Genomic DNA, 27300 nt, shown 5'->3' on the forward strand with positions numbered 1-27300 from the left:
TGTATTTTTCTCCTGTTGAGTGACTCACTAACACCATTGTTTATGTTAGACATCCTGATATGTATTTTTAGAGTCATTAATTTATGCTTATGTTATTAAGGATAAATGATAAGATGTAATAATTTTCACATATTATTAATGTTTGTTACTACGTAATCTTTTATGTAAAATATTATAGTGTTTTAGTTTTAATGATTGATAGATTTTAAATAATATTTTATAAATTTGATGATATTAAATTTTTGCACGAAGCATAAATAATTTTACTAGTTATATTTAAACTAACAATACCGAGAACAATCTCATTGAGTAAAAGAGAGAGCTGGGAACGCGTATAATAAATAATATGGCACGAGCGTCAACTAAAGTTGAAACGAGGGCGGAACATTCTACCGAGTTGCTAGTCAGCTTTTCAATCGTCGTCAGTCGTCACTGCTGTTCTAACAATAATAATCACTTTCCCTTCATCCTCCTCCTCCTCTTTAGTGCCCTATATATATTTATTACTACGCTATTTGTTCATTACTCATTTCTAATTTCTCTTTTATAACTGCTACATTTTTCTCCAAATTAATCATAATTTCTCAATCTCCAAGTTAGACTCCTCCTTCTGCAAATTATATCAGGTATTTTTTTTTCAGATTTTGATTTAGTTTAGAAAGCGTATCTTCTTTGTTTTCGAACATTAGAGGAAACGAGAAATTGAAAGTTGATTTTGTTTTTGTGATTCATTTTTCATATCTGAAGGAGTCGAATTGGGATTTTTTTTTAAAAAAAATAAATTCTGCCTCTATAGTGGAAAAAAACAGATCAATTTTTTTTTTTGGCGTTCTGGTCTTCCTTTGTAATTAAATAGATTTATATAGCAATTTTTGGTATTGTATCTGGGAAGTAGCTAAGTTAATTAGGTAAATCTAGTGTGAAAAAAATTAGGGATTTTTGTGATAAGAAGGGGATGGAGTTAGAAATATTCAGGAGATTATATTTGAAAAGCTTGTTTAGAAAGGAAATTGAAAGGAAATGGCACTTTTTCATTATTATTAGTACTATTTTTGAATAAAATTGAGGGCATGGAAAGGGAAATAGGAGGGGAGTCAAAGTCACCGACAAGGTGAAAATTCAGTTAATCAATTAACTAAGCTATTAAGATTCTGGAGGAAATGGTACATCATGTTTTCACAGGCAATTAACTACATATCCGTGGTGCAAGGTTTTCCTTTAAAAATCATAAACGATTCTAATTTAGCAATCATTTGCAGTAAATTAGCACTAATTAGCTTCGTTCTGTTCCTTGTTCTTGTATATCCATTAGCTCAAAAGTAGAAAGCTTGAATGTCTTATGATAGAGGGTTGAATAATTGATGTGAGTTGGATCTCTGTATTTTTCACAGGTGGATTTCATTGAAGCAGATATTAAGTGCTAGTGAGAAAGAGTTTGTGCATAGAGCAGCTAATGACAGCCGTATAGTATGGACTCGGACCATTTTGTTGGTTATGATGTGACCGGTAGTGATTTGTCATACTCTTCATACCCTACTGTTAGTCCTCTAGAGAATAGACCGTTTGGAACCTCGAAATTTGATTCAGGAAATTCGCCACTTGCGAACTATTTTAACTCTGAGACCTTTACCACAGTAAGTGCTTACCAGGAGCAGCACAGCTGTACAGAGAATCTTTCAGGTGCTACTTCTTCAAGTGATTCCTCGCTGGATTATAACCAATATTTCCATCGGCCAAGCCCCTCGGAAGATCATCTTCCAGAAGCTCCTAACAGTCGGAACATGAAACATACTCTGCTGCAGTTGGAGTCTGCTTTAATGGGGCCAGACGAAGAGGCAATGAAATCCAGCCGTTATCTTGGTGAAAATATGGGGGCACAAACATCAGGTCAGAGGTATAAAGCGTGGAACAAGGAAGCCCAAGTTGTGCATCAACCTCAACAATCACTAGTTTCCATCCTTAATGGAATTCAAAGTGATAAGCGAGACAATGTAATGAAGGACTTACCCTTGCAGGGTGTTCCGTCTAGCAATATGAAGCAGCTGCTTATAGCATGCGCCAGAGCCCTTGCTGAAAACAAGCTAGATGATTTTGAAATACTGGTTGCTAAGGCAAGGAGTGTTGTGTCCGTTACTGGAGATCCCATCCAGCGTCTTGGTGCTTACATTGTAGAAGGCCTCGTAGCAAGAAAGGAGTTGTCTGGAACCACCATATACAGGAGTTTGAAGTGTAAGGAGCCAGCTGGTAAGGACTTGTTCTCCTACATGTATATCCTCTATGAAATATGTCCTTACCTAAAGTTCGGCTACATGGCTGCAAATGGTGCAATAGTAGAAGCGTGCAGAAATGAAGATCGCATCCACATTATAGACTTCCAAATTGCACAGGGGACCCAATGGATGACTCTCTTACAAGCTCTTGCTGCACGACCCGGTGGTGCCCCCTATGTACGTATTACAGGAATTGATGATCCAGTTTCACAGTACGCTCGGGGAGATGGATTGGCTGCAGTTGCCAAACGGCTATCAGCAATTTCTGAGAAATTCAACATTGCAGTTGAGTTTCATGCAGTGCCAGTTTTTGCCCCAGAAATCACTTGGGATATGCTTGATGTAAGGCCTGGTGAGGCTCTGGCAGTAAACTTTCCTTTGCAACTTCACCACACCCCTGATGAGAGCGTTGACGTGAATAACCCTAGGGATGGTCTCATTAGGATGATAAAGTCGCTCTGCCCCAAGATAGTCACTTTGGTGGAGCAAGAATCAAATACAAACACAGCTCCGTTTCTCCCTAGGTTTGTAGAAGCTCTAGATTACTACCATGCAATGTTTGAGTCCATAGATGTGACCCTACTAAGGGACATGAAGGAGCGGATCAATGTGGAGCAGCACTGTTTGGCTAGGGATATAGTGAATGTCATAGCATGTGAGGGCAAGGAAAGAGTGGAACGTCACGAACTATTGGGAAAGTGGAAATCCAGGTTCATGATGGCAGGTTTTCAGCAATATCCTTTGAGCTCTTATGTGAATTCAGTGATAAAGGACCTCATGAAGCGTTACTCGGAGCATTATACACTGGTGGAGAAAGACGGGGCTATGCTGTTGGGGTGGAAGGAGCGGAATCTAGTCTCTGCCTCTGCTTGGTTTTAACTGAGTTACTTCAGTAACGAAGTTGTAGTTCATTATGTGGAAACATATGGTTTGCCTTCTTTGTATTACTTAACCAGACAATAGGATTGATCAAGTAATTATACTCATGTTATATAGTTTCAATTTTCTGAAATTTTAGTATATAAAAATGTTTTTATGTTTATTGTTCAAGTTATCCTTGATATTTATTTGTTAACTGTAAACAATTATTTCTCGTTCTTGATGATTTGTTGAGCAATTTTGGAGAAGCCATGTTCAGTTTCTCTAGTTTAAATAAAATAGAGGTGTATATGGTTCGCTTTGAGATCACAAGTTCGAGCTAGGGACAGTTACTAATGCTTACATTAGGATAGACGGGGAGCAGGGATTTTCTAAATAATGTTCACGAAGGATGTTTTCTGCACCTAACTGCACTCTCCATCCCAAAACTACATCAACTATATTCATTCTGCTCAGGTACATTTCGTTTCAATACAAATACAAACAAACAATTTAGCAATCTATAAATAAACTGAAGTGGAACTTATAACGAGATTCACACATGTTTCAATTGGACTTCCAAAAAATCAATAAATTATAAGTAACCATGGTTCATATAAAGAATTCTACTTTGAGCATATGCTTGATATCCCAATTATGACGAGCTGATAGAAGTTCATATGGACATGTCTAATACAGATGCAAGGCCATATCCACCTGCAGGGCAATCGTCCTCCAGGGCAAGATGCCGAGGCTTTGGTTTAGCATACTCAGCAACGATAACCAATCCATCAAGGAACTACAAAAGAGAAGAGAAACGAAAGAACATAACTTTACCCTCCTGAAACCAAACAGCAATTACTATGTCAAATAACATGCATTGACACATCCATCAACAACTATAAAAGAGAAGATGGAAAAAATGCATGGACTAGGAGAACGTTAGTTAGAAAAAAAAATCGCTAGCATCACAACTAACTTACCTGGCCATCCATGGCCTCTAAACCAGCTGCAGATTCTTCCATAGTTTGATATCTAACATAACCACAACACGTTGAATAACCAGTTATACCATCTGTCAACACTCTTGCTGCAAAAGCATAACATACTACATAAATACATCTATATTGTTTCATCATATGGATCTCTCATGTTACGTTTTAACCAGTGAGATATGAAAGGTACAAGTAAAACATACCATCAAGCACTTCACCAAATTCGGCAAATGCATTTCGAAGAGATTCAGATGTAGTATGTCTGCTAAGACCTGAATGGAGGGTGGAACTTCAGAAACCATCAGTTTCATGGTCCAGCTCCAAATAATAGATGTAAAGTGAGTTCCATATTACTCACAAAAAGTCTAAAACAACTCCAAATTTATATTCATAGCCAAATACAATTTCAATTTCCAGGTATTATTTTTCACTTTGAAAACAAAAATTACATTTTTTTTCAAATTTCACAATGAAATTGGGCCAAACGCGCAGGGAAAAAGCAAGCTCCATATGCATGTGGATAATAGTTAATCTCTAAATAAAATCTTTTTAATCTCTCAAAGAGAATCAGATACACCAATTTCATGATATTTTAAAGCAAATAACATAGATCGATCCAAATTCTAGTCATTTAACGCAATTATCATTTGAAATAATCGATCTGCAAGGGAAAAAAACGAAGAAAACTTGATAGGATCAAAAGGATAGAAGGAAGTAACTGACCGGAAACATAGAGATTGGTGGATGGTTCAGGCGGCGGTCCGGTCCTCGGTTGATACAAAGGAACGTTAGCAGAAAATGAATAGAAAACTGCCCGGAGACCTCTCGGTGCTACCGGAATCCTGCCTGCTGCCGCTGCTCTTAAGGCCATTTTGGATTTAGGGAGTTTAGATACTGAAACACTACCAGTTTTTCACTGATCTATTTGAGAAGAACTACAAGTAATTGAGTCTTTTTTTTTATATATATATAGTATATAGAAATATTAACACATTGTTTGAAAGATGATTATTAGCGTTTATATTGTATTGTTAGTCTAAATATAATATTTTTTTTAATTATTATTTAAATTTATTGTATTGTATTGAATTGTTAACTTAATATTTTGTTCTTATTTTGTCTTCTACTTACCTAATTCTATTTTTATCATTTATCCTACCTTGTATACTATAATTTCGTGTAGGCTTATCATCTAGATTATGAATGTATGACATTATGTAACGACTGAGAACGATAAGATCTATCCAAACAGTGTACTCCATCTATTTCTATTTATATGTCACCATTTTAGATTTCATGTCCTAAAAAACTATGTAAGTTTACTATTCTACTCTTATTTCGTGTTGTCTTGAAGTTAAATTTTCAATAAATGAACTTTAATTAATTTATTTTGATTAATTAAATTGACCAATGAACATAAATTAATCATTTAGTTTTTTTATATTGATCAAATTCATATTTTCAAGATTAATAACTCTCAAGGGTAAACTAAGAAAAATAATGTTATTTATGTATTGATTTTGTGAAATGACAAACACTAAGAAGCATATGTGACATATAGATTGAAACGGATGAAGTATTTATTAAAACAATACAACACAAATCAATTTAAACAAGTATAAATTATAGGAACCACATATTAATTTGTCCTTTAAACAATACATAACAACTATCCAAACAAAATGTAAATATCCGATGGGCCGATTATCAACATTAATTAAAGGAAAAATTGTGCAGAATACCAAATATTTAAACGATATTAAATGTTATAGCTATTGTTTTGGAAAATTGTGACTCGCAGTGGTAGATTTCTTAAATCTTGTTGTTTGTTTAATTTGTATAATTCGCTCAAAATTGTATATGTCGTCTGATTGTATAAATCAGAATTTTGTATAATTGGTTTCTAATTGTATAAATTCCTAATTTATATACGCTTACCGCCTTACCCTAACTATTTGTATACGATTTATGAAGAAACCATAATAAATTACCTTGTTTGTATTTTGACAAGCAAATATTTACTGTTATAACCGTTCTAATACGTGTCAACTTTGACAACTAATCAGCTATTATGTTCCTAGTTTCTACGTAAAACATCTTCCGTACAAATTATATCCTTATTTACCATATTTAAAAAATACTTTTATTCTATAAAATACATTTTGATATAATAAATTATATCATGAATATACACCAAAAAAATAATAATAAATTAACTTAGTCATAAATTATTTTTATATCATAAAAATACATGATGTATTTTAAATATAAAAAGTTAATGCCATGGATATAATACATATATATTCATATTTAATAAACATTTTTCTTTTATAATAAACAAAATTATCATTTACCAACTTCCTCAAATTATTGTTATTTAATTATTATGCCTTTTTAGAGGTTTTTTAAGTAATTTAGTAAATTGTCATTAATATTTCAATATCAGCTACTTAATAAATTAAAATTGGCGAAATGGTCTGATGGACCCTTATACTTGTTCGAGTTTATATTATTGACCCTTCTACTTAACTCCTTATCAATTGAACCCTTAAACTCAATCAAAACAAGATTTTTAAACCCCTCCTACCGTGTGTGTAATTCACTCGCCCATAAATAGATGATATGTCAAATCCATGTCACATAAATCAATAACATGTCATAATTATCTCTATTAACCATTTTTTAAAATTATTAATCAAAAAAATTAAATAAAAAGAAAAATAATAAAATTTCCACACACCAAATTAGGCGCCCCTGTTCTTCTCCCAACCCATTCCCACCGTGAAATAGCCTGAAGCCAACAGATCAGAAAGCCACCGCCACCGCCACCGCTCTTCTTGCCGGCGAGACAATCTATTCTCTCTCTCAAACCCGTCTCCATCTCCACCGCACACTCTCACCATTTTTCGTTCCTCCTTTTCCAATCTCCACAAAATCAGCAACCCTAGGTCGCCGCACTACCAACTTTGGCCGGCAATCCTTTTTCACCGCTGTGACCAACTCCTCGCACCCTCCCCCCCCCACTCTCCTCTCCAATGTCTTCCTTTCACCGCACCACCGGCGACCACTTGCGAATCAGGACTGTCTCTCCTCTCCATTCTCTCCATGCCGCCTCCTATTCTAGCGAAAAGGGATTAGCGCCAAGATCTGCTAGAATGTAGGGAAGAAAGAAAAAAAGGGATATGGCAGGGATTGGGTTATCTGAAAAAGAAGGTGAAATGGAGAAGAAGAAGAATTTTTTTTAAAAAAATAAAATTATTATATTATTCTATTATAATTTTAACAACTTTTTTTAAATTAAAATATGATGTTCACTTGCTTACACGCGCGTGTAATCACACACTCCTGCCAACTCATCCATTTTAATGCCACGTATGTTTGATCAACGGTCAGAGGGGTTTGATATATTATGTTTTATTGAGTTTAAGGGTTCAGTTGATAAAACATCAAGTAGAAGGGCTCATAATATAAACGCAAGTACAAGGGTCCACCAGACCCTTTTGCCATTAAAATTAGGCAAAAGTTGAGTTGAATTACAAATGATCTCTGTTTCACCATTTTTGCAACAAAATACAACACCAATGTATAGTTCTATATAATAACAAACACTTAAATAATAGGATAATTACAGAGATCTAAATTATATTAAATACATAATTACGATGTCAATCCTATTTTGTACTCATGAGGAAGGACACAAACTCCTTATATATAACTAATTCAATAAAAGAAAGAACAATTAAAAATACTAATAAAAGAAGTAGGGAGCCTTTATGGAAAAATGAACAAATGAAGTGAAATCAACTCTTTATACTAAAAATGGGAAAATGCATAAGTACCCCCAGTCTATGTCCAAAATCTCTGAGACACATATAATCTTTACTAAGATCCTATTACCCCCGAACTTATTTTATATATAAGTTTCTACCCCTTTTCGACATACGTGGCACTATCTTGTGGACCTAGCGCGTATTGATAATTTTTTCAACGATAGTGCCACTTAGGCCGAAAAGAGATAGAAAATTATATATAAAATAAGTTCGGGGGTAATAGGACTTTAATAAAGATTAGGTGTGTCTCAGAAATTTTGGGCGTAAGTTGGGGGTACTTGTGCATTTCCCCACTAAAAATAAATGAAGTGAAACTCATTTACTATTTTTTAAAATTATTTTTTAATTATTTTCATAATATTTAGCATTAAACAGTCCTAAATATATGATAAGAGAAAATATATCTTAAAATTTAAGGGAAACATAATGAGATAGTTGTTAAGAGTTCACATCGGATTTTTCTAAGAGAAACATAATGAGAAGTTAACCACAGAAGAAAATGAGAGCCAAGCTAAACACATTTATAAATGGCAAATTTGTGTAAGCAAGGGTACTTAACAAAACTTCTAAAATAATATCCCAACAAAACTTAACTTAGTATAAAGATGATTGTAGCTGAATACTCAAAATCCAAACACAACAAGAAGGAAAACAGCAACACAAAACTAATATCTTAGGCCTTGTCAGCTTTGGCAGCAGTAGCAGCTGCTTGACCACGAAGACGACCAGTCCTCCTTGCTGCAATAAGACCAACCTTTTGCCCTGGTGGTGCATCACGACGGACAGTACTGGCATGACCAATATGTTGATGGTTACCACCACCATGAGGATGCTCCACAGGATTCATAGCAACACCACGAACCTTAGGCCAGCAGTTCCTCTTAACCCGGTATTTATGGTATGCGTTACCAGCTTTAAGCATTGGTTTCTCAGTTCTTCCTCCACCAGCAACCTGACCAATCATGGCTCGACATCCACTGGGCACAATCTTCTTGGATCCAGATGGAAGCTTAATCCTAATAAAAGGTAAAATTGAATACAACAATTCCATAGACTTGATAACAATAATATAACATCATAACAGACTACTACTAATACACGAACACTCATACTTCCAAAAGAAGTATAGACTTTGTTTCATGCGAAATGTGTTAAAATCAATGTAATTTGGATCAACAGGTATGCATTTCAGTATATCCAGACTTTCTTCACTACGTCGAATGAAACAGATTACGATATATTCTTCTTATGCAAATGGAAATGAATCAAGTATCAAAAGCGTCATTGACCTGAATGTCCTACATCTAATCATCACCAAACCAAAACTATCCCATAACACTAAACAGGTATGCTTCATAGATGCTAAATTAACAGTAACTCTGCTTCATCAAATGCAAATGCACACAGTTCCAATTGTAATTCACAAAAAAAACAAATTCTACAGATTCACAGACGAAGGATCAGTGCATAATTGCTTGAAATTGAGCAAACTTTACCAGTCAAGCTAATTAAAAGGAAAGCATATTAAAGCTTTCCAAGAAAACTTACCATTATCCTGAGCTGTTTTATGCAGTCAAAAAGATACCAGGTGCAATTTTCAAATCAACTACGCTTGAATTCTAGATGCTCAAGCCAATTCACTAAAATACTAAATCAATCCTAAAATTATACATTCCATAGTGAATTTCAACATAAATTCCTTTCGAAGTATCCAATAACCAAAATACAAATAAAATTTAGGTTAATCAATGACTAAAAAAAAACCATAAACAGGTAAAAAACCATACCTAGTTGTTCCGTTATCAGGGTTATGACTGATAACAATAGCATAATCACCAGAGCATCTAGCAAAAACACCACGGTCACCAACTTTATGCTCAACATTACAAACAACAGCTCCTTCAGGGATAGATCTGAGTGCAAGCACATTACCAACCATAAGATTAGCTTTTTTCCCACAGTAAATAAATTGACCAGTATACATCCCTTCTGCAGCAACGAACAACTCTTTCTGATGCTTATAACGGAAAGGATGACGGAATGTCATCCGTGCCAATGGTGCACCCCTACCTGGATCATGAATGATTTCTGTAACAACACCTTTGAGATAACCATTACGTTCACCGAAATCAAGTGAACGGAACCTTGCAGGTCCCTTGCGGTGATGAGTGTGAGATTTGAAGACGGAGCCTGCTCCCTTACGTTGTGCTCTGATTACACGACCCATTTCGGCGCCTTCTCTCTGAGGTTTGCGAATAGAGGAAGAAATGGATTAAAGAAGAAAGGGAGTTAGGGTTTTTAGAGGGAGGAGGGCCGTAATAAGTTTATGGGCTGGGCCTCTAGTATTCGTGGCAAGGACCCAATACGCAATTTGACAACAAATTGCTCCACAACAAATTATGCTAAGTAGCCAATCAGCATTCGCCTTTTTATTTACTCTTTTTATTTTACTTAAGATTGTTTAGAGATGATTTTGAGTTGATCGAGATTGAATTCTATCACGACCCAATTCATCGAGTTGTGCAGGCACCTACTCTACCATCTAGATAGGAGAATCCTCAACCTTTGAACCGGTTATAACATGCAAAAAAATAAACAAGTCATAAGCAATTATTATAAATTATTTTAAATCTCCAAAGTCATTTTACAAGGAAACGTACTAATAATCCTAGGGAACTAGTTTAAGCAGGTACGATAGCTTCTAAGAGTAGAGCTTATATAATAAATGAGACATAGCTCCCACCATAAGGAAAGAATAGTAGAAGTTGTCGGAGATAATCATTGTCTTCAACATGAAACATTACTAAATTCGTGCAACCAGACTATACTTAGTGGCATAGCAAGAGTAGTTTCAATACAAACAACACATTCTGATAGGCATCATCGGTCGACCCAAACCTACTACATAATATAAATTAGACAATTCGAAGGGAACATGCAATATGAAAGTTGCACCATTTCATGTCTCTATCCACATATTTTTACCATCCAGGTATAATGCTCATAAATTAGTACACTTTGATCTCATTCCGTTGTCAACTCTACCATTAACATATTTAGACCTTTTCCCTATTCTAAGGCTTCCCAAGCCTACCTATGATGTCACCCTAAGGCTTCACAAGCCTTTGACATCACCCTAAGTACTCTTTCCAAACCTACCTGTTGGTTTGACTCGGATACCACGTTAGTACACTAATTATGAATAGCTCAGGTACCATGCATGTACACTAACTATGGATGGTTCGGATACCACACTGGTACACTAACAATTTGGTTCTATGAGAAAATCAAGTATGTGATTGTGATTCCATAAGAGAACTTGATATTTGTATTTGTGTGTGTGGCATGCATCTAATTACTGTTGTTTCATGGCATGTGACTAAGAGTCTATGTAGTTTGATACTTGTTGTTATATGCATTGCTCTATGTTACAACATTGTAGTGAACTACTTATATTTGTATCTTTGACTTTGCCGTGTGATCCTACCAGTACACTGTGATTTGTGTATTAATATTACACATATTTTTTTTCCTTATTTAGTACATGATATCTTTCGGCGTCTGATTCAAGACCTCAAATAAGAGACACTTCATTCCAAATTCAAGGGTGAACTACATCTTCCAGGCTACCATGGATTCCTCTGATTTTCTTGTCCATCTTTTTAGACACATACATTAGACTTTATATTAATGTTTAGTATTTGGAGTTGCATCCCCAATTTGAATGTTTAGAGTTTTGGTATGATGACATTCAATTTTTAGAAACTGTTTTCCGCATTAAATGTTTTTGCACTACTGGATTGAGTTTATGGAGACTCAATCTTTTGGTTGTCTAAACTGTTTATTTTTTATATATGATAAACTTGATTTTGTTTAAATGGTGTTAAATTGATTTGGATTAGTCTTTGATTTTTCTACCAGATAATTTAGTATGGGTGTCACTCACGACGATCAAAATTGTGACAATAAATATCCTTTTACTTCAGCAAATAACCATGAAAGAAAATGTTTCTCCGTCTTCCTCATCTCATTCTTTTCTTTCTCCTTTAGTTTTTTTTTAATCATAACTTGTTGATGTTAATTACTTTGTTGATTCATGTATTCTCTATTTAATTAGAGAAGATTTGTTTAAATCTGAAAAAATATCTCACATCGTTGAAACAGTTTCTTAGAATAGTGTTCATCATGACTCAAGTATTAATTGTGTACTATTTAAAATATTATTGTAGTACTCCATCTATCTAATTTTCAGTACTATATTTTGTTAAATAATAAATTATATTATTATTGTAATTTTTCATTGTTTTCCAGTAAAAGTTTATCTACAAAATGTTTTCAATCTTTACAAGACAAGTTTATGGTGTTTTCACTACAATTGCGCTTGTGGGGTGTACTATAGGAATATTCTAAATAATACATATTATGTCACAACCCGAGTCTACACCCTGAACGTGGTCGGCACTCAAGAACCATTGTTGGTCCCCAAGCGAACCCTCATCCTGGCTGACTACAAGTGGAAGACTAACTTAAGCATTCAAAAGCTTAAAATTAAAATATAAAAGTTCATAAAACTGAAATATAAAACTTTAACTCAAATGAAATACTCTGAATATAAAAATAATATTCAACTCGCCATAAAATAGGCAACTTAAGTCTTTAAAACATTTAATAAAATAAATGATACAGACTTCTCAACTATACTGACTATCTATGATGCCTCTAACTGATAAAGATGGAAGTCGGGACAAGACCCACGGCGTCCTGACTGAACTGAAAAGTAAATGAAATCCTCCGGAAACAAGGAGGCTCACCATAGCTAACTCGAACTCTCAGATGTATAAACGAAACTCCTGTTGATGATCCTGAATACTTGTGTCTGCATCATGAGAAGATGCAGGCCAAATGGCTCAGTACGTGGAATGTACGAGCATGTAAGAGGAATTCTAAAGCATAAACATAAGCTTGAAACTTGATAAAACAGGAAACATACTTACCTCTTCTCAAACTTACACAACTCAAGGATATTCAAAACTACTCAACTTACTCAACTCAGAAGTACTAAAGGATAAGATACTCAACTCAAAGATATGATATTTGACTCTGGGTACTCAACTCAACATGACTGAACTCATTTCAATATAAAGCAATTTAAAACAAGTGCAATATAAAGAAACAAATTGTTTAAAAACATGATGTCAACTTTGTGTGTATGCAAAGATACAACATAACTCTGAAATGTATGTAAAAATACAATAAACTGATGTATATAAAAATACAATAACTTATGTGGGAGTTTCTCTAACTGACAACCATCACTTAAGAGCTATAGTGATGACACAACACTTTATCTCGCGCTGCCAAGGACCATCCTATACCTTGCCATCAGTATAGACTTAACTTAGTAGATCCACTAGCTTAACTTACGTGATCATCTAAAAAGTATGACCCGTTAAATCCCATGTTGGCCACATGGTTCTTATGGAGATTTGAGTTAATATGGACTCGCGTCTCCAATTTGGTGCTCAATACTACTCCCAAAAATATACTTTAGCGCATATGTGTTTTAAACACCTCTTTCTTTAGTTTGAGATAATTGTTCAAAGCTTAGCCCAAAGGCTCTTTGGGAATTAATGTTCCCTTTATTGAAAACTATCCCAAAGGCTCTCTTGGAATCATGTTCCTTTTTCTTGCTCAAATGTGTAAAAACATTTATAAACTCTTAGGGAATACTTAGTTCCCTTATAACTTTTGAGAAATGAATTCAACTCTTTACTCTTTGCCTAACTTGAAACTTTCAGTCTTAAAACAAAGTTAAAACGTTTATACAAGACTTTACTCTTACTTTTTACTTAACTTCAAAGCTTAAGTCTTAAAACAAAATCAAAACATTTGTAAAAGACTCCTTAAAATATGGTTCATGCCAAATTAGGGACATGAATGACTCAATGCAAGGTTTTCAATAACCATAGATAGAACACAATACTTGGAACTTAAGAACTTCAATGATACTACTCATTTAAAGAATGTTCAACTCCAAAGGTTCATGCGGAATTATAAGCATGAACTTCTTAACTCAAGAACTCAAAGATACTTCTCAAAAGGGCTTAAGAACTCAACACTTAAAGGCTAAAAACATAAAGATACCACTTCTCTGAAAGATGTTCAACTTACGAAGTTCATGCGGAATTATGGGCATGAAACAACTCGACTCGATGGTCTACATAACAACATGGACTCATGTATACGACTCTTCTCATTCTCTTACTTACTTTCTCAGAACTTAGTTCAAATCTATAGTTAATCTCAAAGGATTCACAATTGAACTCAAAGCCTTACTTGAACTTTACTCTTAACTCTCTCTTGAATGTGAATTATGAATTCAAGAGTTTTGGTTCATGATATGAAGGATCTCATGATGACAAAGTAGATTCATGAATACATTCTCCTCATCCTCATACTCACTTGCTCGAGTCTTGAAACAAGTTACTAGTAATTGTAGAAGACTCATCAAAGACTCTAAGGGACCTTATCAAAAGGTTTGAAACAACTCTCAAACTTGACTCTCAACTCTACCTTGAATTTGATTTATGAATTCAAGGTTATGAGCATGTTAGGAATGATTTTAGGTGTTTAGAAGTAGCTTAGAGTAGTTAGAATAAAAAATGAGTGAAGGTGCACTTTAAACGAACTCAAATGGGGCAGGCGACTCTGGCGCTATGGGTGGCGCGGGGCGCCAACCCCTAAACTTCAGAGGTGGGTTTGGGGCGCTCTGGCAGGCGCATTGCACCAGGCCCCAACCCAGAAAATTCAGCAAGTTTCTTTTCTAGTTTTCTCACCCTATTTTGCCTAGAATCGAATGGTTTCTTCCCTAATCACTTAGAATTGATTACTTAACATAAGTACACTCTAATATACTCAATACATCCATTAAAACACTCACTTTGATCTCAAGAAATCATCCAAAACCCAACACAACAAGATTTAGAATGAACTTCAAGAACACCTATCAAGAACTCATCAAGAACTCAAATCTTTCAACTTCAAGAATGAAATTTGCACTGAAAATAACATGTTTGGCGTGTGGATGAACAAACCCAACACTATGGAAGCTTACATACCTCTTAGGGATCAAACCCATGGCGAAAATCCACAACAAGACGCAAGAATCTCGACCAACGCTTGATCCTCTCCTCTTTTCTCTTCTTTTCTCTCAACTAAAACCCTAGGCGAAAACTAGGATTATAAAACTGAACCTAATCAGATTATACCCTAAAAATATTACTAAAAATGAATTAAATCTGATTGGGTAAGGAAAAGACCAAAATACCCCTTACTATTTCCGGCTAACTTTCCTTAACTGGGCAGCCTAACTTCAAAAGGCCCTATCTCACTCATCCGAACTCGAAACTTAGCAAACTCGGCGGCGTTGGAAAGATAATTCAAAGATCTTCGCTACGGTATCTGGTAGCACACCTAAATCATCCTGAGCTAGAAGTTATGGTCGTTTGAAGTCGACCCAAAACTCATACTTAGCTTAACTTGCAAAATTTCAGATTTTGCTATTTCCAATTTAATTCTTTTTGGAACTCAAGGTGCTACATCTAGTGACCTTAACACTTAAGAAATTTTTAATTCCTTGATAAAATCTCACTCACTACGAAGAACAGTTCGAGTCTTAGTTCGAAAAAATTTATGGTGTGTTACATATTATTTGAATTCAAGTTTGATATATATCAAATAGGAATTACATTATAAAAAATAAAGAATTTTGCAATAATAACAAAAATATAAATATTTATAATTATCACTCTATATGAATAATGTTAAAGACTTTGACGATTCTGAACGCAATAAATAAATAAGTAAAGATTTAGTCACAATAGAAGTTTTTATTATTTTTGTCAAAGGGACCTCCTTGTCACCGGATTTGATATACATGGAAAATCTTTTACATAATAGAATAGAGAATTTGATTGTCAACAATCAAAGTTTTACATAACTTTTCTTGGAATAAATAAACACAAGTCTAGAGAACATAAGTTACGTTTTTGAACGTATTTTTGACTGGCATGGTATGAATTTCATCTATCAAATATCTGTATTTCCGATCAAAATACCAATCAGCAAATGCTATTGGGGCAGACTGCACAAACAAAAACAATATAGTTAGCAAACATCATTTTTAAATTGCACTTCCAAACATAAATAAATAAATATATTATATATAAATAAATAAATAATATCTTACCACATTATTGATTTCAAGGGCCACTTCTAAAGACCACCTGCCAATAAGGCTAGTATGATGATGCATTGCGTCTATAAAAACTCCTCTATGTTTAGGGTCATTTCCTTTGGGTATTGCATTTAAGAAATCCGACCTCATTTCTGAATTTTACAACAAATTATTCAAAAATATTAGAAATATAACTCAAGTTGTGTACCTATCATAAAAATTATTCACTTTTTTTGGGAATTATTTTTCATTTTATTTGTATTTGACTATGACACACTACAACAAAAACAATTTTTAGTAGCAATAATATGCATATTAACAAAGAATTTAAATTTTTTAGCAGAATTAATTAATTGCCATTGAATCAAATGTCGTTACGTATGTTCGTATGAACTAACCTCGCAGGGATGCATTCAGACATGCTGATCCTTTCCCCTCATCAATGGTTGTATATTTCTCGTCTCCTAAAGTATATTGTGTCTGAAAAAGTACATGATAAATGTTAAGTACTAATTAGTAATGAGAAGACATTAATTTAATTAAATAATACTACCTCTATCCACTTTTAATTATCATGTTGCGCTTTTCGAAAGTTAATTTGACTAATTTTTAAAGTTAAATTAGATTACATTAATTCGATATTTTAAATAATAAAAAAAATACGAAACGTATTATAAATTACCTTTTTTTGTATATCAATATGATGAAAAAATACGTCTTAAAATATTAGTCAAAGTTCGGATATTTTGATTCTAAAAACAAAAATATGACAAATAAAAGTAGACAGAGGAAATAAATATTACTAAAATTAGTAATAATACCAGTTACCTACCTCAATATTATCAAATGCTGACATGTAAAGAAAAAATGGTGTCTTAGTATATTCTTGAATGTTCTCTGCGTAGAGGCACTGCAAAAAATTGGAAAAATAGTAATAATATTAATTTTATAAATTTAAATCACGAGATAAAATCATATATACAAACATCTAATAAGGGAACAGTTTGTACCAATTCTGCTTTCATTTTTGAAGTGCATGATTTTGGTAACGTTTTGGCAGCTCCCTGCAATACACATAAAGATATTTTTCATTTTTAGGAAACAATAACCTCTATTTCGAAGACTATTAATTAATTAAAAAGAAAATAAAGTCATATAAACGGCTTGAATAGTTGTGTATACTTGTAAAGCAGCAACTCCTCCATATCTCCATGACCAAAATCTTTCGAGCACAGGATTCTTACTGTTATGAAAAAAATATATAGATATTCAAAGTCGGAATAAATAATAATTCTATAATTAATTTCATATAACGTAAATAATAATTGAAGTCTTACAAATGAACAAAGTAGCCAGAATCAACCAAACATTTCACTCTAGATTTAATTGGCAATGAATCGCGGAAATAATCACAATATAATATTGCTGGATATCCTCCTGCAGAACTGCCAGCTAGGATAGCCTATAAAAATAAAATAATATATAAGTAATTTTCTTAAAAGATACTAAAAATTAATTTTATAAATAAAAGTTACATATTTATTTGTATAGAACAAGAGCTGAAAAAAATAACAAGCAATAGAATAATTTCTTGATCAATATATAAAATTTACTTACATTTTTGGCATTCTTTAATCCTTTTTCTAGCAACTCCTCAAGTACTGCATAAAAAATCTTTTGCCCTCTAAACTGAAGATTCTTAGTCTAAACAAACAAAGAAAAAACATTAAGGAATGATAATCCATTTTCAACAAATATAATTATTTTTGAGGTATAATACATAAATATGTCATTTGAATTTGATTTCAGCTGAGATCTTATATATACCCTCCAATTTTGAGAATGCACATGTAGGCACTCAAAATTATATAAAAGTTGAATAAATAGATACACATGTCCTACGTGACATAATACATGTAGGATGCCAAGTAGAATGTGTGTGCTTACTTGTTTAAGTCTTTATACGTTTAAGTGTCTACTTGTGCATATTCAAATTTACAGGATATAGATACAAACTCAAATCAAATTAAAAAACACATTTTTATATTATATTTATTTTAACTTGAAATTTAGAAAACATACTGAATTATTTGTTGGATCAATGTATTCAGAATCTCCTATGAACGATCCACCATCGCAGTATGCAACAAGTACTTTGTTCCAATTATAAAAATCTGCATATTTTACATAAGATTACAATCATATATATATATATATATATATATATATATATATATATATATATAGGACACATGATAATTCAACAACAATAATTTGATCATGTGAGATAAAATCACAGTATAAAATAAAATAAAATTTTTGTTTAAACATGAAATTTAGATTTTTAAGTTGTATTTTTGGTTCATAAACAGAAAACTTCATATGCGAAAGTCCGTAACAAAAGTATAATATCACAAAAATTATTCTTAAAAAAAGTACAAGATTTTAAAATCAAATTTTAATTCGATAAAAACATAATTGAGCATGAATTGTAGTATACTATTTTTTGGTTGGTAATAATAAATAAAGTAGGCGTTAATTTGAATTAATAGTATTTTGGTTGGAAATAGTAATGGTATATCAAATATAAATAGTTTAAAGGTTGATAAGAGTAATGATATCAACTAAATAAATTTTGTTCACATATGAAATAAATAGTTGATAGATAAAAATGATGAATCTTTTTTTTATATATAAAATATAAACTTGTGAGACAATTTTGTATTTTAAAAAAGTGAAATCATGATATTGAATTTCCAAATCAAGTTTTTTTAAAAAAAAAATTAAAATTCCATCACATGATTTGAAGATGAAACTATCCAAACGCTGATTTCATCTCATAATTTCATATCATGAAATGAAATCGTACCTGGATTTTGACTCTCATTCTTGCTGTGAATTCCTTGAAAATCTAGTTGACCCATTTTTTTTGATGAACCATTTGAGGTCTTGGCACGATCTTGGCAGTTTGTGACATTCATACACCATGCTCCTCCCTATGAACAAAGTTATTTAATAAATTTTTGAAATAATATTAATAGACGTTTGTTCATGAAATTTTTTCTTTTTTTTTTTTGTAATTGAACAGAAAACATATTTTTGCCATAAAATTTCAGAATTGAAAAAAAAACAAAAATGTTTTTCTTCAAATTACTCATGAAAAGTCAGAAATAACTTATATATATATATACGAAACTCGTTTAAATAAAAAATATTTTTTTCCAAATTTCATAACAACGTACGGATAGATGGACAATCCAATTTTCAGCTCCATCTCCAAATCCTGGTTCAAAATAGTATGCTGGAGGTGATCCATCCAAGCACACTACCAAATAAATAATGTTAATTTTAGATTTATTGATTTTTTAATTTAAAGTTTATAATTTTACATATTTAGTGAAAATATTAATTTACCTGCTCCTTTTGACACAGCACTATGAACTATTGTTGGATTGACACTATATTTATTTGGGTTTTGTGTTGCATTTGCACATTTAATTGTGATGATGGTCAAACAGCAAACAAGTAAGACAACAAGTTGAAGAGATTTTGTAACCATCATCATCCTGTAAAACATAAAATTAAAAAAAATGGATGAAATTTTGAATAAGAACATATAAAGAATGCAAATGGATAGATAGAAAAATAATAATATTATAAAGATGTACGTACTTTATTAAAATATATATGTTGCAAAAGATGTATTGAACCTGATTAAACGAACTTCAAGACGTTCTATATATAGAGGAGGATGGCGGAAAATTAGGACTTAAAATAGAAGACCACAACACTAGAACCATACACATGTTTGAATATTTTTAAATTTTGTTTTCCTTGAGACATAAAGATTTATATGGCCATACACAATTATAGTTGCACAAAATGAGAGGTCTTGTGGTTATTATAATGTGTGCTTGTTGTCCAAGGGTAAAATCAACATTTGAGTTCAATTTAAAAAAAAATAATTCAACCTCTCATTTTTAGTATTCACGTCCAATGTATGATTTGAGTCATTTTATAAATTAATTTTACCATTTGTTACACTAGTAAGTAGATGTGACGATAAATTTAACTTACAGATGATACGTAATTTGATGAAAATAATGTTTGTGGACGATAAATGAAGCTAAGCCTCATGTGATAGGAGATATAATAAAACATTTTTTTCTTTTAATTCTCCCAATTAAATTTGTACATGATTAATGGATTTTGATCTCTTACCAAGTGTTCTTGAAATTCTTTGTATGCATTATATTGTGCCTTCAGCAAAAGCGATACCAGTTGCAGCAATCGGGTCACAAAGACGTGCCATATCATTTTGTCTATACCTAAATTTATATTATATATAGATATATATTTAATTTTGTTTCTTTAGTTTACTTAGTTCAATTACAGAATAAAAATGAACTTCAAACTTCTCAAATGTAAATCCAATTTTCAAAGACCATTTCATACAAAAAGAATTTCAAAATTCTTGGGCTCACTTCAAATTTGGCTTAAGGCCCAAAGTATGTTTCAAGAACAAGAATCAAGTTTCAAAAATGTGTAAAAGGCTAAATTTTAGCCCAAGAATTGTGAAATGACTTTGAAGATTGATTGTATCTTCTCAAAGTTGTTGAACAAAAATCCAAATAATTATGCTCATGGTATTAGTAATGCAAAAGTTTTAATACACGCATTAACATGATTACAGATATAATTGCCTTTAAAAATCTTTTTCACCATATTTGTGAGAGGTATGTTACATACTTGTGAGTTTTCACTAGGATATTTTTATAAGCAAAAAAAAATTTCTTTAGAAATTATGCAATGCATGTTATTCTTAACAAGAAAAATCATATTAAAAAGGATAAACTACATAACTACACATACATCACTACCATATATACTATATTTACCTCTAGTTTAAAACAATTACACAGACTATCACTTTTAATATTTATACCATATATTTTAAAAGATTTAATTAGATACATAAATCCCTTAAATAAGGAATTGAATAATTATCTTAAATCTAAACTTCTTAATTAATGGTCCATTAACAAGTCAAATTCTCTTTCTTTTTTTCACATCAATCGTTTCATCCATATCCTCACATCCACCAACCCTCCTTCTTCCTTAATTCATCTTCTCCCTCCTTGTTCCTTCATCTTCTCAATACATGTTTGCATGTTCAAATCAACATTACACATATAGGTTTGTTTGTATTATTTTATTATTCTCACGTATTTTGATTTTGTATCTAAGTTAGAGTTCATAATGTTTTGAAGTTCAATTTTAATTTTTTTTACAAATTAGGTTTTATATTTTTGATTTTGTTGTTTCTCAAACACTTCAGTGGTTGAACATTCCCAAAATTAAATCGGACGATTCTTGTTAAAGGTACTACACATTAACAATACTATACTAAATCATACTAAATCAAACAACTTTTATTTGTTCATTTTCACTCATGCATTTCTCATTGCAGGGACTGACTCTTCATCCGCCAATATTCAAGTCGAGAATATATCTAAGTATAGGAACGACCCAATCAAGATATAAGAATTACGTCAAACTTAATTAACAGAAAAAATACACCATTAGATGCACATCAAGTGCAACAATGTTGGATACACATCAGGTGTACATGTATCTAGTTAAGAGTTCATGTATTTAAGTTAAGATTATATGTATCTATGGAAAAAAAAATCAGATCCTTAAAAAAAGGGAGAATTTTAAATTTTTTAACTTTTTTTTTTGAATTAATGATAAGACAAATACTCCACATTCGTGATTTGTTCCTAAATTCGTGTGTTTCAATTACATTTCATAGTTAGATACACATAATTATATGTGTGTTTACTATGTATCTGAGATACATGATTTTGAATATAATGTATGCAATTGATACTTGATACATCAAATTAATAATAGATACATATAAAAGATACATGAAATTAAAATTAGATCATACAAATAGATACATGAATTTAATATTATATTATATAAATAGATACATGAAATTAATACTAGACACATATAAAAAATACACAAAATTAATATTAGATATTTTTATGATACATATGAATGTACTTGTATGGTACTCGTGTATCTAAGTGTTTTGTTTGTTGGATACATCATGTATTGATAATAGATACATCAAATTAATGAATTTTATTATTTTAAGAGTAATAAAATGAAATTAATCAAATTGCATGACCAAGATATACATGTTTTTATCTTTTATTAATAATATTAACGAATTTATTATTTCAAATAATAATAAAATGAAATTAATTAAACATAGATAAACTCCTTGATTTCTACCTTATATTAAGGAAATCAGTTACACCCAATTAATTTAAACAAATAAAATACGTATCTCAATTTTAAAATTCGACAGATACATGTATCTCGCGGATTCAAACTCATGTATCCTAAGTATGAAATATTGTAAATGAATAATATTTAAAATATCGGAAATATGAGTAATAGGACCTAAACTAGTGGGATTTATTTAATGTGTTTAAGACCCTACTTTACAATGCATGAATCTGTTTTTTTTAATTACAAAATATAGTTTTTTAATTATAAAACACATTAATTTGAGTTGGCCATTTTTTTGGGTTTTGGTGCAAATATTTTGGGAGTCCAAATTTATTACTCTCATGTCTCAGTTTATACGATTCACTTTCTTTATTAGTCAGTCTAAAAAAATGACATATATCTATATTTAGCAACAATTTATTAACTTTTAAATGTATGTTTCTCTAAGACAATCATCTATGACTTATTTTAGATGACTATAAGTTACAAAAGTCTTTATTTTTTTCTTAAACTTCTTGCCAAGTCAATTTACACCGCATAGATTGAAACTAGAAAAAAATATAATTTTTTGAATGCAACAACCAAAAATTCAGGTGTCTAGATTCTCTTAACCTTTACATCCCATCATAGCATATATATATAACCACAAGGGATTTGTAGGGGGGTCACACATAATGTTCAATTCCACAATGAGGGAAATAGAGAATAGATAGGGGGAGGTTAGTTAGTAGGGGCCAAAAAGTTTAGTTGAACAATGAATAGAATTATGCAATTTGTCTTACTAGTACTCTTTATGGGGTTTTTTTTAAGACAAGAAGACATGATGACATTTGCTCTTTTATGTTTGGGCTTAGAAAGTTGGCAATAAGTGGAGCCTTAATTCTTTTATTTTTTTCAACCAACAGTTTACCTATTGTTAATTAATAATTCAAGGAGTTGTCTAGAGACTTGAATTATTTCCAACAATATATACCACTAATTGAACTACTATTTAACTATTCAGACAAAAAAAAAGTAAGAAAGAAGAAAGAATTATTATCCATATGTGTCTCCGTACTTTGAATTCCACAATCAAGACATTTCAAATCATATTTATTTGATGTACGTATCGTACCTGATCTTAGATAGAAGGTTATGGAGGATATGTATTAGGATAGGAGATTAGCTAGTTAGTTGAGCTTTGTCTCGCTTATTCCTCTTTACTATCATCCGTACTATCAGTTGTTAAATTGCTCTTGTAGTTTCTTTGTTGTTTTATACTTTGATTATCGTTGTAACTGTTTATGACTATTGTTTAGGATGATTTGTCAGATTATCTGTTCTATTTTGCTATGATTGTCTTCATTTCCATCATGTCTTTGTCTATAATTCTTTGAATTGTTTTTTTCTTGAGCAGAAGGTTTATAAAAAATAACCCCTCTACCTCTAAGATAATAATAAGATCTGTGTACACTCTACTATCCTTCTCATGTCCTATTTTATAGAATTACACTTGATATATTATTGTTGTACCAAAGTAAATTTCTACCAAATTGTACTATTTAGTAAGTATTTTTGGTGAATTAAGTGGTGTTGAATAACATTGCTTGGTGGCAAAATGTTTGGGCCTCCAAATATGGCAAACCATTTAAGCCAACACAAAAGAAACACACAGTGTCATGAGACATATCTGCCTATTTTTGTCTGACATTTATTTGGCAACTTTATTTTTTCTTAGTTTCAAGTTCAACTTCTGCATGAATATGTTCCCCACATTGCATGGTCCATTGCCTATTTCCAAATATCCATCTCTTTCCTACACTAATTTTTCAAGAACAAAATGAAATTAAATAAAGCATTGCCATGCACAAAATTAAAAATTATTAAAACAAAAGTTAGCACAAGTATCCCCCCCCCCCCCACTCCCCTAATTTTATTATTTTTTGTTCAGTCTTTTCAGGGCGGAGTTGATTGCTGATTTAGTTGAACTCAGTAATTTTCATTCAAACCTAATTTTTGTATTGAAAAATTCATTCAATATGATCAATTTAGAACCAATAACTTTATGAATCTAGAATTCTCAACCATAAACTTTAAATTCTGACTCCGTCTTTACCGAGTCTTCCTTGCTACTTCAATCATCCTGTGCAAAAAGCCTTATTTTTAAAGTACTTTGATGGTCTAGAGGTGTTTACTTTCCCAATGGACCCACTAGCCATCCTAAAGGGGAGACATGAAATATGGGCTAAAAGGTTTTATCTCTATGAACCAATTAATTTGGATTGGTTTTAAATTCTATTGGCCAACATCTTTAGCCTACAATTCATCATGGATTAGAGAGCACAAATTAGATTTTACATGAAAAGTAGGAATCTGAGTTTAGAAAGATAGTGATTAGGAATGGACAGTAGGATGATTTGATATTATAAAAAATCCAAGTCATGTCTCTTCATTATATATATCATTGTAATCTATTTTACTTAAAAAAAGTTTAGAAAAAACAAAAATTATTCCAACTCTATCTGATATTTCTTGTCAAATTTTCTCCGGTTTTTAGATTAATGTTTATCCTCTCCTACATGCTACCTAGGTCATAATAATCAAACATAGGGAGTAGTATTAACATGCTACATGACATATATTTTTTAAATTTATCTGAAAGAATAGTATCATATTTTTATTTCAAAACTTTTTCTTTTTTAATGATGATTTATAATTAGATAAATTTTAGTACTTATTTTGCATTTGACAATATGGTGGCAGAGTTAGAGACCAATTGCAAGTTTTATTATATTCATTAACTTCGATTTAAATATTATATTTTCTTACCAATTACCACTCCACTCCAAACCTTATTAGTGGTGCAAAAATCGAACCGAAAAAAGTGTTATTGGTTTATAGCTATTGGGTTAACATTTTTTGATGGTTTTATAAAAAAATTACTGGGTTATCAGTTCGATATTGGTTTTTAATGCTGGGTTATTGGGTAAACGATAACTCATTAGGACTGTAGTAATTTACTTCTTTTACTTGTACATAAATATTAAATATTAATCTCAATACCTTACTAGTTACTGTCTTTGCCCTTTAGCCTCCGTTTCACAATTCACAATTCACATTGACTTTGAGTTTACAACTTCACATTATATAAAATGTCAAAATCTAAAGTAAGAACCCTACTTCTTTTAATTTCTCTTTGTGTTACACTTGATAGTTCATTTCATGTTAGTTATTACTCCCTCCGTCCCTTTTTAGTTGTCCACTTTAGAAATGACACACAGATTAAGGCAACAATGATTAGCACAGTAAAGTTACAATTTTACCCTTATGACAACTTTTCACTTCAAAATTACAACCACTAATTTGAATTAAAGTGAAATAAATTGGAGGGAAACAACATACACTTTTACAATTTTCAAGAAGTGTAAATAAGGGTATAATAGGAAAAAATTTGTTGTCCTTTCTTGATTTGTCAAAATGGACAACTAAATAGGGACAACTAAAAAAGGAAATATGGACAAGTAAATAGGGACGGAGGGAGTATTGTTTTTATTTTATGAGCATTTGTAAAGTTACATTATTATTTTATCGCGTCAAATTTGTTAGAGAAGTCATATACTATTTGTTTAAAAGCATTTTCTTATTAGTTAAATCGAAAATCGAACTGTTAAGAATCAAAACTGATAAATCAAAAATCGATAAAAAATATCTTATTAATTTGGTTATTGATTTAACGTATTTAAAAATAAAAAACTAATAAATCAAACCAATAATACATAAAAATCAAATCGAATTGAACCAACCGATACACACTCCTGACCATTGAATCCCCACTTACTATCACATCATAACCTATAATGGTTAGTGGCTACAGGAAGTTACTAAGAGTGACAGAATAATTGAAAGAAAAGTAGTTCTATTTGAAAGTCATAGTAGTAAAGAACAAACAGTATCCCTCATATATATTTTACAACCGACAGTTCTACACAGAAAAAAGATAAAAGAATAGACCTCAACTCTAATGTTAGAAGCCGAGGAATTAACGACAAATAAAATTTTGTATACTAAACAACAAAAAATCATATTAATTACTCATTTCAATACAAATTAAGAACATATAATAAAAAAAATTAATTAACTAAAAATATTTAACAAGGGATTCGCTGAATATTATCATAAATTTTAGGGAAAAAAGACAAATATATCCCTGAACTATGGTAAATGGTATACAGATTCCCACCATCATATTTTTGGGACATTGGTGCCCATGCCGTCCAAAAACTAGAGCATATATGTCATTCACTCTAATGGAAGCCTAAATAAGGATACGTGTCGTAATCTTATCCATCGATCTGATATTTAATAAATATTGGATTGGTGGATAAGATTATGACACGTGTATGTCCGTTAGTATAAAGGGTATATATGCTCTAGCTTTTGGACGGCAAGGGCATCAATGCCAAAAATATGACGAAGGATATCCGCATACCATTTCCGATAGTTCAAAAATACTTTTGTCCCTTTTCCTTAAATTTTATAATTAATTTCATATTTTCTAGTAGTGCAATCCGTCGTGGATAAACACATAGAAAAATAAGAGAGAATCCCACCCTAGCTAGGCACCAATAAAAAGGGCTATAGTCACCATTATCCATAAAAACAAAAGGTAAAACGAAAAGAAAGGTGAGAATATTTGATTTAATGGTTCATACTTTCGATTAGCAATTTGATTTAATGGTTCATACTTTCGATTAGCAATTTGATTTAATGGTTCACACTGTTTATTTAGTGATTATATTCCCCTTTTCCTCGTTTTATATACA

General features: G+C 31.7%; 4 protein-coding genes across 4 annotated transcripts; 1 reads left to right on the forward strand and 3 right to left on the reverse strand.

Annotated features, from left to right (window-relative positions):
* The first annotated feature begins 1371 nt into the window (after window positions 1–1371).
* Window positions 1372–3320, forward strand: LOC125820874 (scarecrow-like protein 21). Its single transcript, XM_049500297.1, has one exon. The coding sequence runs from the start codon at window positions 1470–1472 to the stop codon at window positions 3147–3149; it is 1680 nt and encodes a 559-aa protein (XP_049356254.1). The 5' UTR covers window positions 1372–1469; the 3' UTR covers window positions 3150–3320.
* Window positions 3321–3640: 320 nt separating this feature from the next.
* Window positions 3641–5032, reverse strand: LOC125820892 (organelle RRM domain-containing protein 2, mitochondrial-like). The gene is made up of 4 exons (XM_049500318.1): window positions 4847–5032; window positions 4327–4395; window positions 4112–4218; window positions 3641–3927 (listed from the first exon to the last, which is right to left on the reverse strand). Exons 1-4 carry the CDS (start codon window positions 4992–4994, stop codon window positions 3805–3807), a joined length of 447 nt encoding a protein of 148 aa, XP_049356275.1. The 5' UTR covers window positions 4995–5032; the 3' UTR covers window positions 3641–3804.
* A 3424-nt stretch (window positions 5033–8456) lies between these two features.
* On the reverse strand, window positions 8457–10275 carry LOC125820872 (60S ribosomal protein L8-like). The gene is made up of 2 exons (XM_049500295.1): window positions 9741–10275; window positions 8457–8969 (listed from the first exon to the last, which is right to left on the reverse strand). Exons 1-2 carry the CDS (start codon window positions 10178–10180, stop codon window positions 8627–8629), a joined length of 783 nt encoding a protein of 260 aa, XP_049356252.1. The 5' UTR covers window positions 10181–10275; the 3' UTR covers window positions 8457–8626.
* Window positions 10276–15844: 5569 nt separating this feature from the next.
* Window positions 15845–19909, reverse strand: LOC125820924 (pectin acetylesterase 7-like). The gene is made up of 13 exons (XM_049500351.1): window positions 19862–19909; window positions 19604–19755; window positions 19432–19514; window positions 19059–19185; window positions 18272–18363; window positions 17807–17893; window positions 17527–17651; window positions 17372–17432; window positions 17200–17253; window positions 17022–17099; window positions 16588–16669; window positions 16202–16341; window positions 15845–16096 (listed from the first exon to the last, which is right to left on the reverse strand). Exons 2-13 carry the CDS (start codon window positions 19752–19754, stop codon window positions 15980–15982), a joined length of 1197 nt encoding a protein of 398 aa, XP_049356308.1. The 5' UTR covers window position 19755; window positions 19862–19909; the 3' UTR covers window positions 15845–15979.
* Between the last annotated feature and the right edge of the window lie 7391 nt (window positions 19910–27300).

The sequence above is a fragment of the Solanum verrucosum genome, unplaced genomic scaffold (genome assembly GCF_900185275.1).
Source record: "Solanum verrucosum unplaced genomic scaffold, falcon-dt-bn FXZP01000289.1, whole genome shotgun sequence".
Classification (NCBI taxonomy): domain Eukaryota; kingdom Viridiplantae; phylum Streptophyta; class Magnoliopsida; order Solanales; family Solanaceae; genus Solanum; species Solanum verrucosum.

Bases quoted from the DNA above. Each gene is read 5' to 3' on its own strand.
- LOC125820874 (XM_049500297.1), top strand. From the start codon at position 1,470: ATGGACTCGGACCATTTTGTTGGTTATGATGTGACCGGTAGTGATTTG.
- LOC125820892 (XM_049500318.1), bottom strand. From the start codon at position 4,994: ATGGCCTTAAGAGCAGCGGCAGCAGGCAGGATTCCGGTAGCACCGAGA. The intron at 4,396-4,846 runs GTCAGTTACTTC...CCCTCCATTCAG, and splicing joins CACCAATCTCTATGTTTCCG to GTCTTAGCAGACATACTACA. The intron at 3,928-4,111 runs GTAAGTTAGTTG...TCTCTTTTGTAG, and splicing joins TAGAGGCCATGGATGGCCAG to TTCCTTGATGGATTGGTTAT.
- LOC125820872 (XM_049500295.1), bottom strand. From the start codon at position 10,180: ATGGGTCGTGTAATCAGAGCACAACGTAAGGGAGCAGGCTCCGTCTTC. The intron at 8,970-9,740 runs GTATGGTTTTTT...ACCTTTTATTAG, and splicing joins CCTGATAACGGAACAACTAG to GATTAAGCTTCCATCTGGAT.
- LOC125820924 (XM_049500351.1), bottom strand. From the start codon at position 19,754: ATGATGATGGTTACAAAATCTCTTCAACTTGTTGTCTTACTTGTTTGC. The intron at 19,186-19,431 runs GTACGTTGTTAT...CTTTGTTCATAG, and splicing joins ATTGGATTGTCCATCTATCC to GGAGGAGCATGGTGTATGAA. The intron at 17,652-17,806 runs GTAAGTAAATTT...TTATTTTTATAG, and splicing joins GATTAAAGAATGCCAAAAAT to GCTATCCTAGCTGGCAGTTC.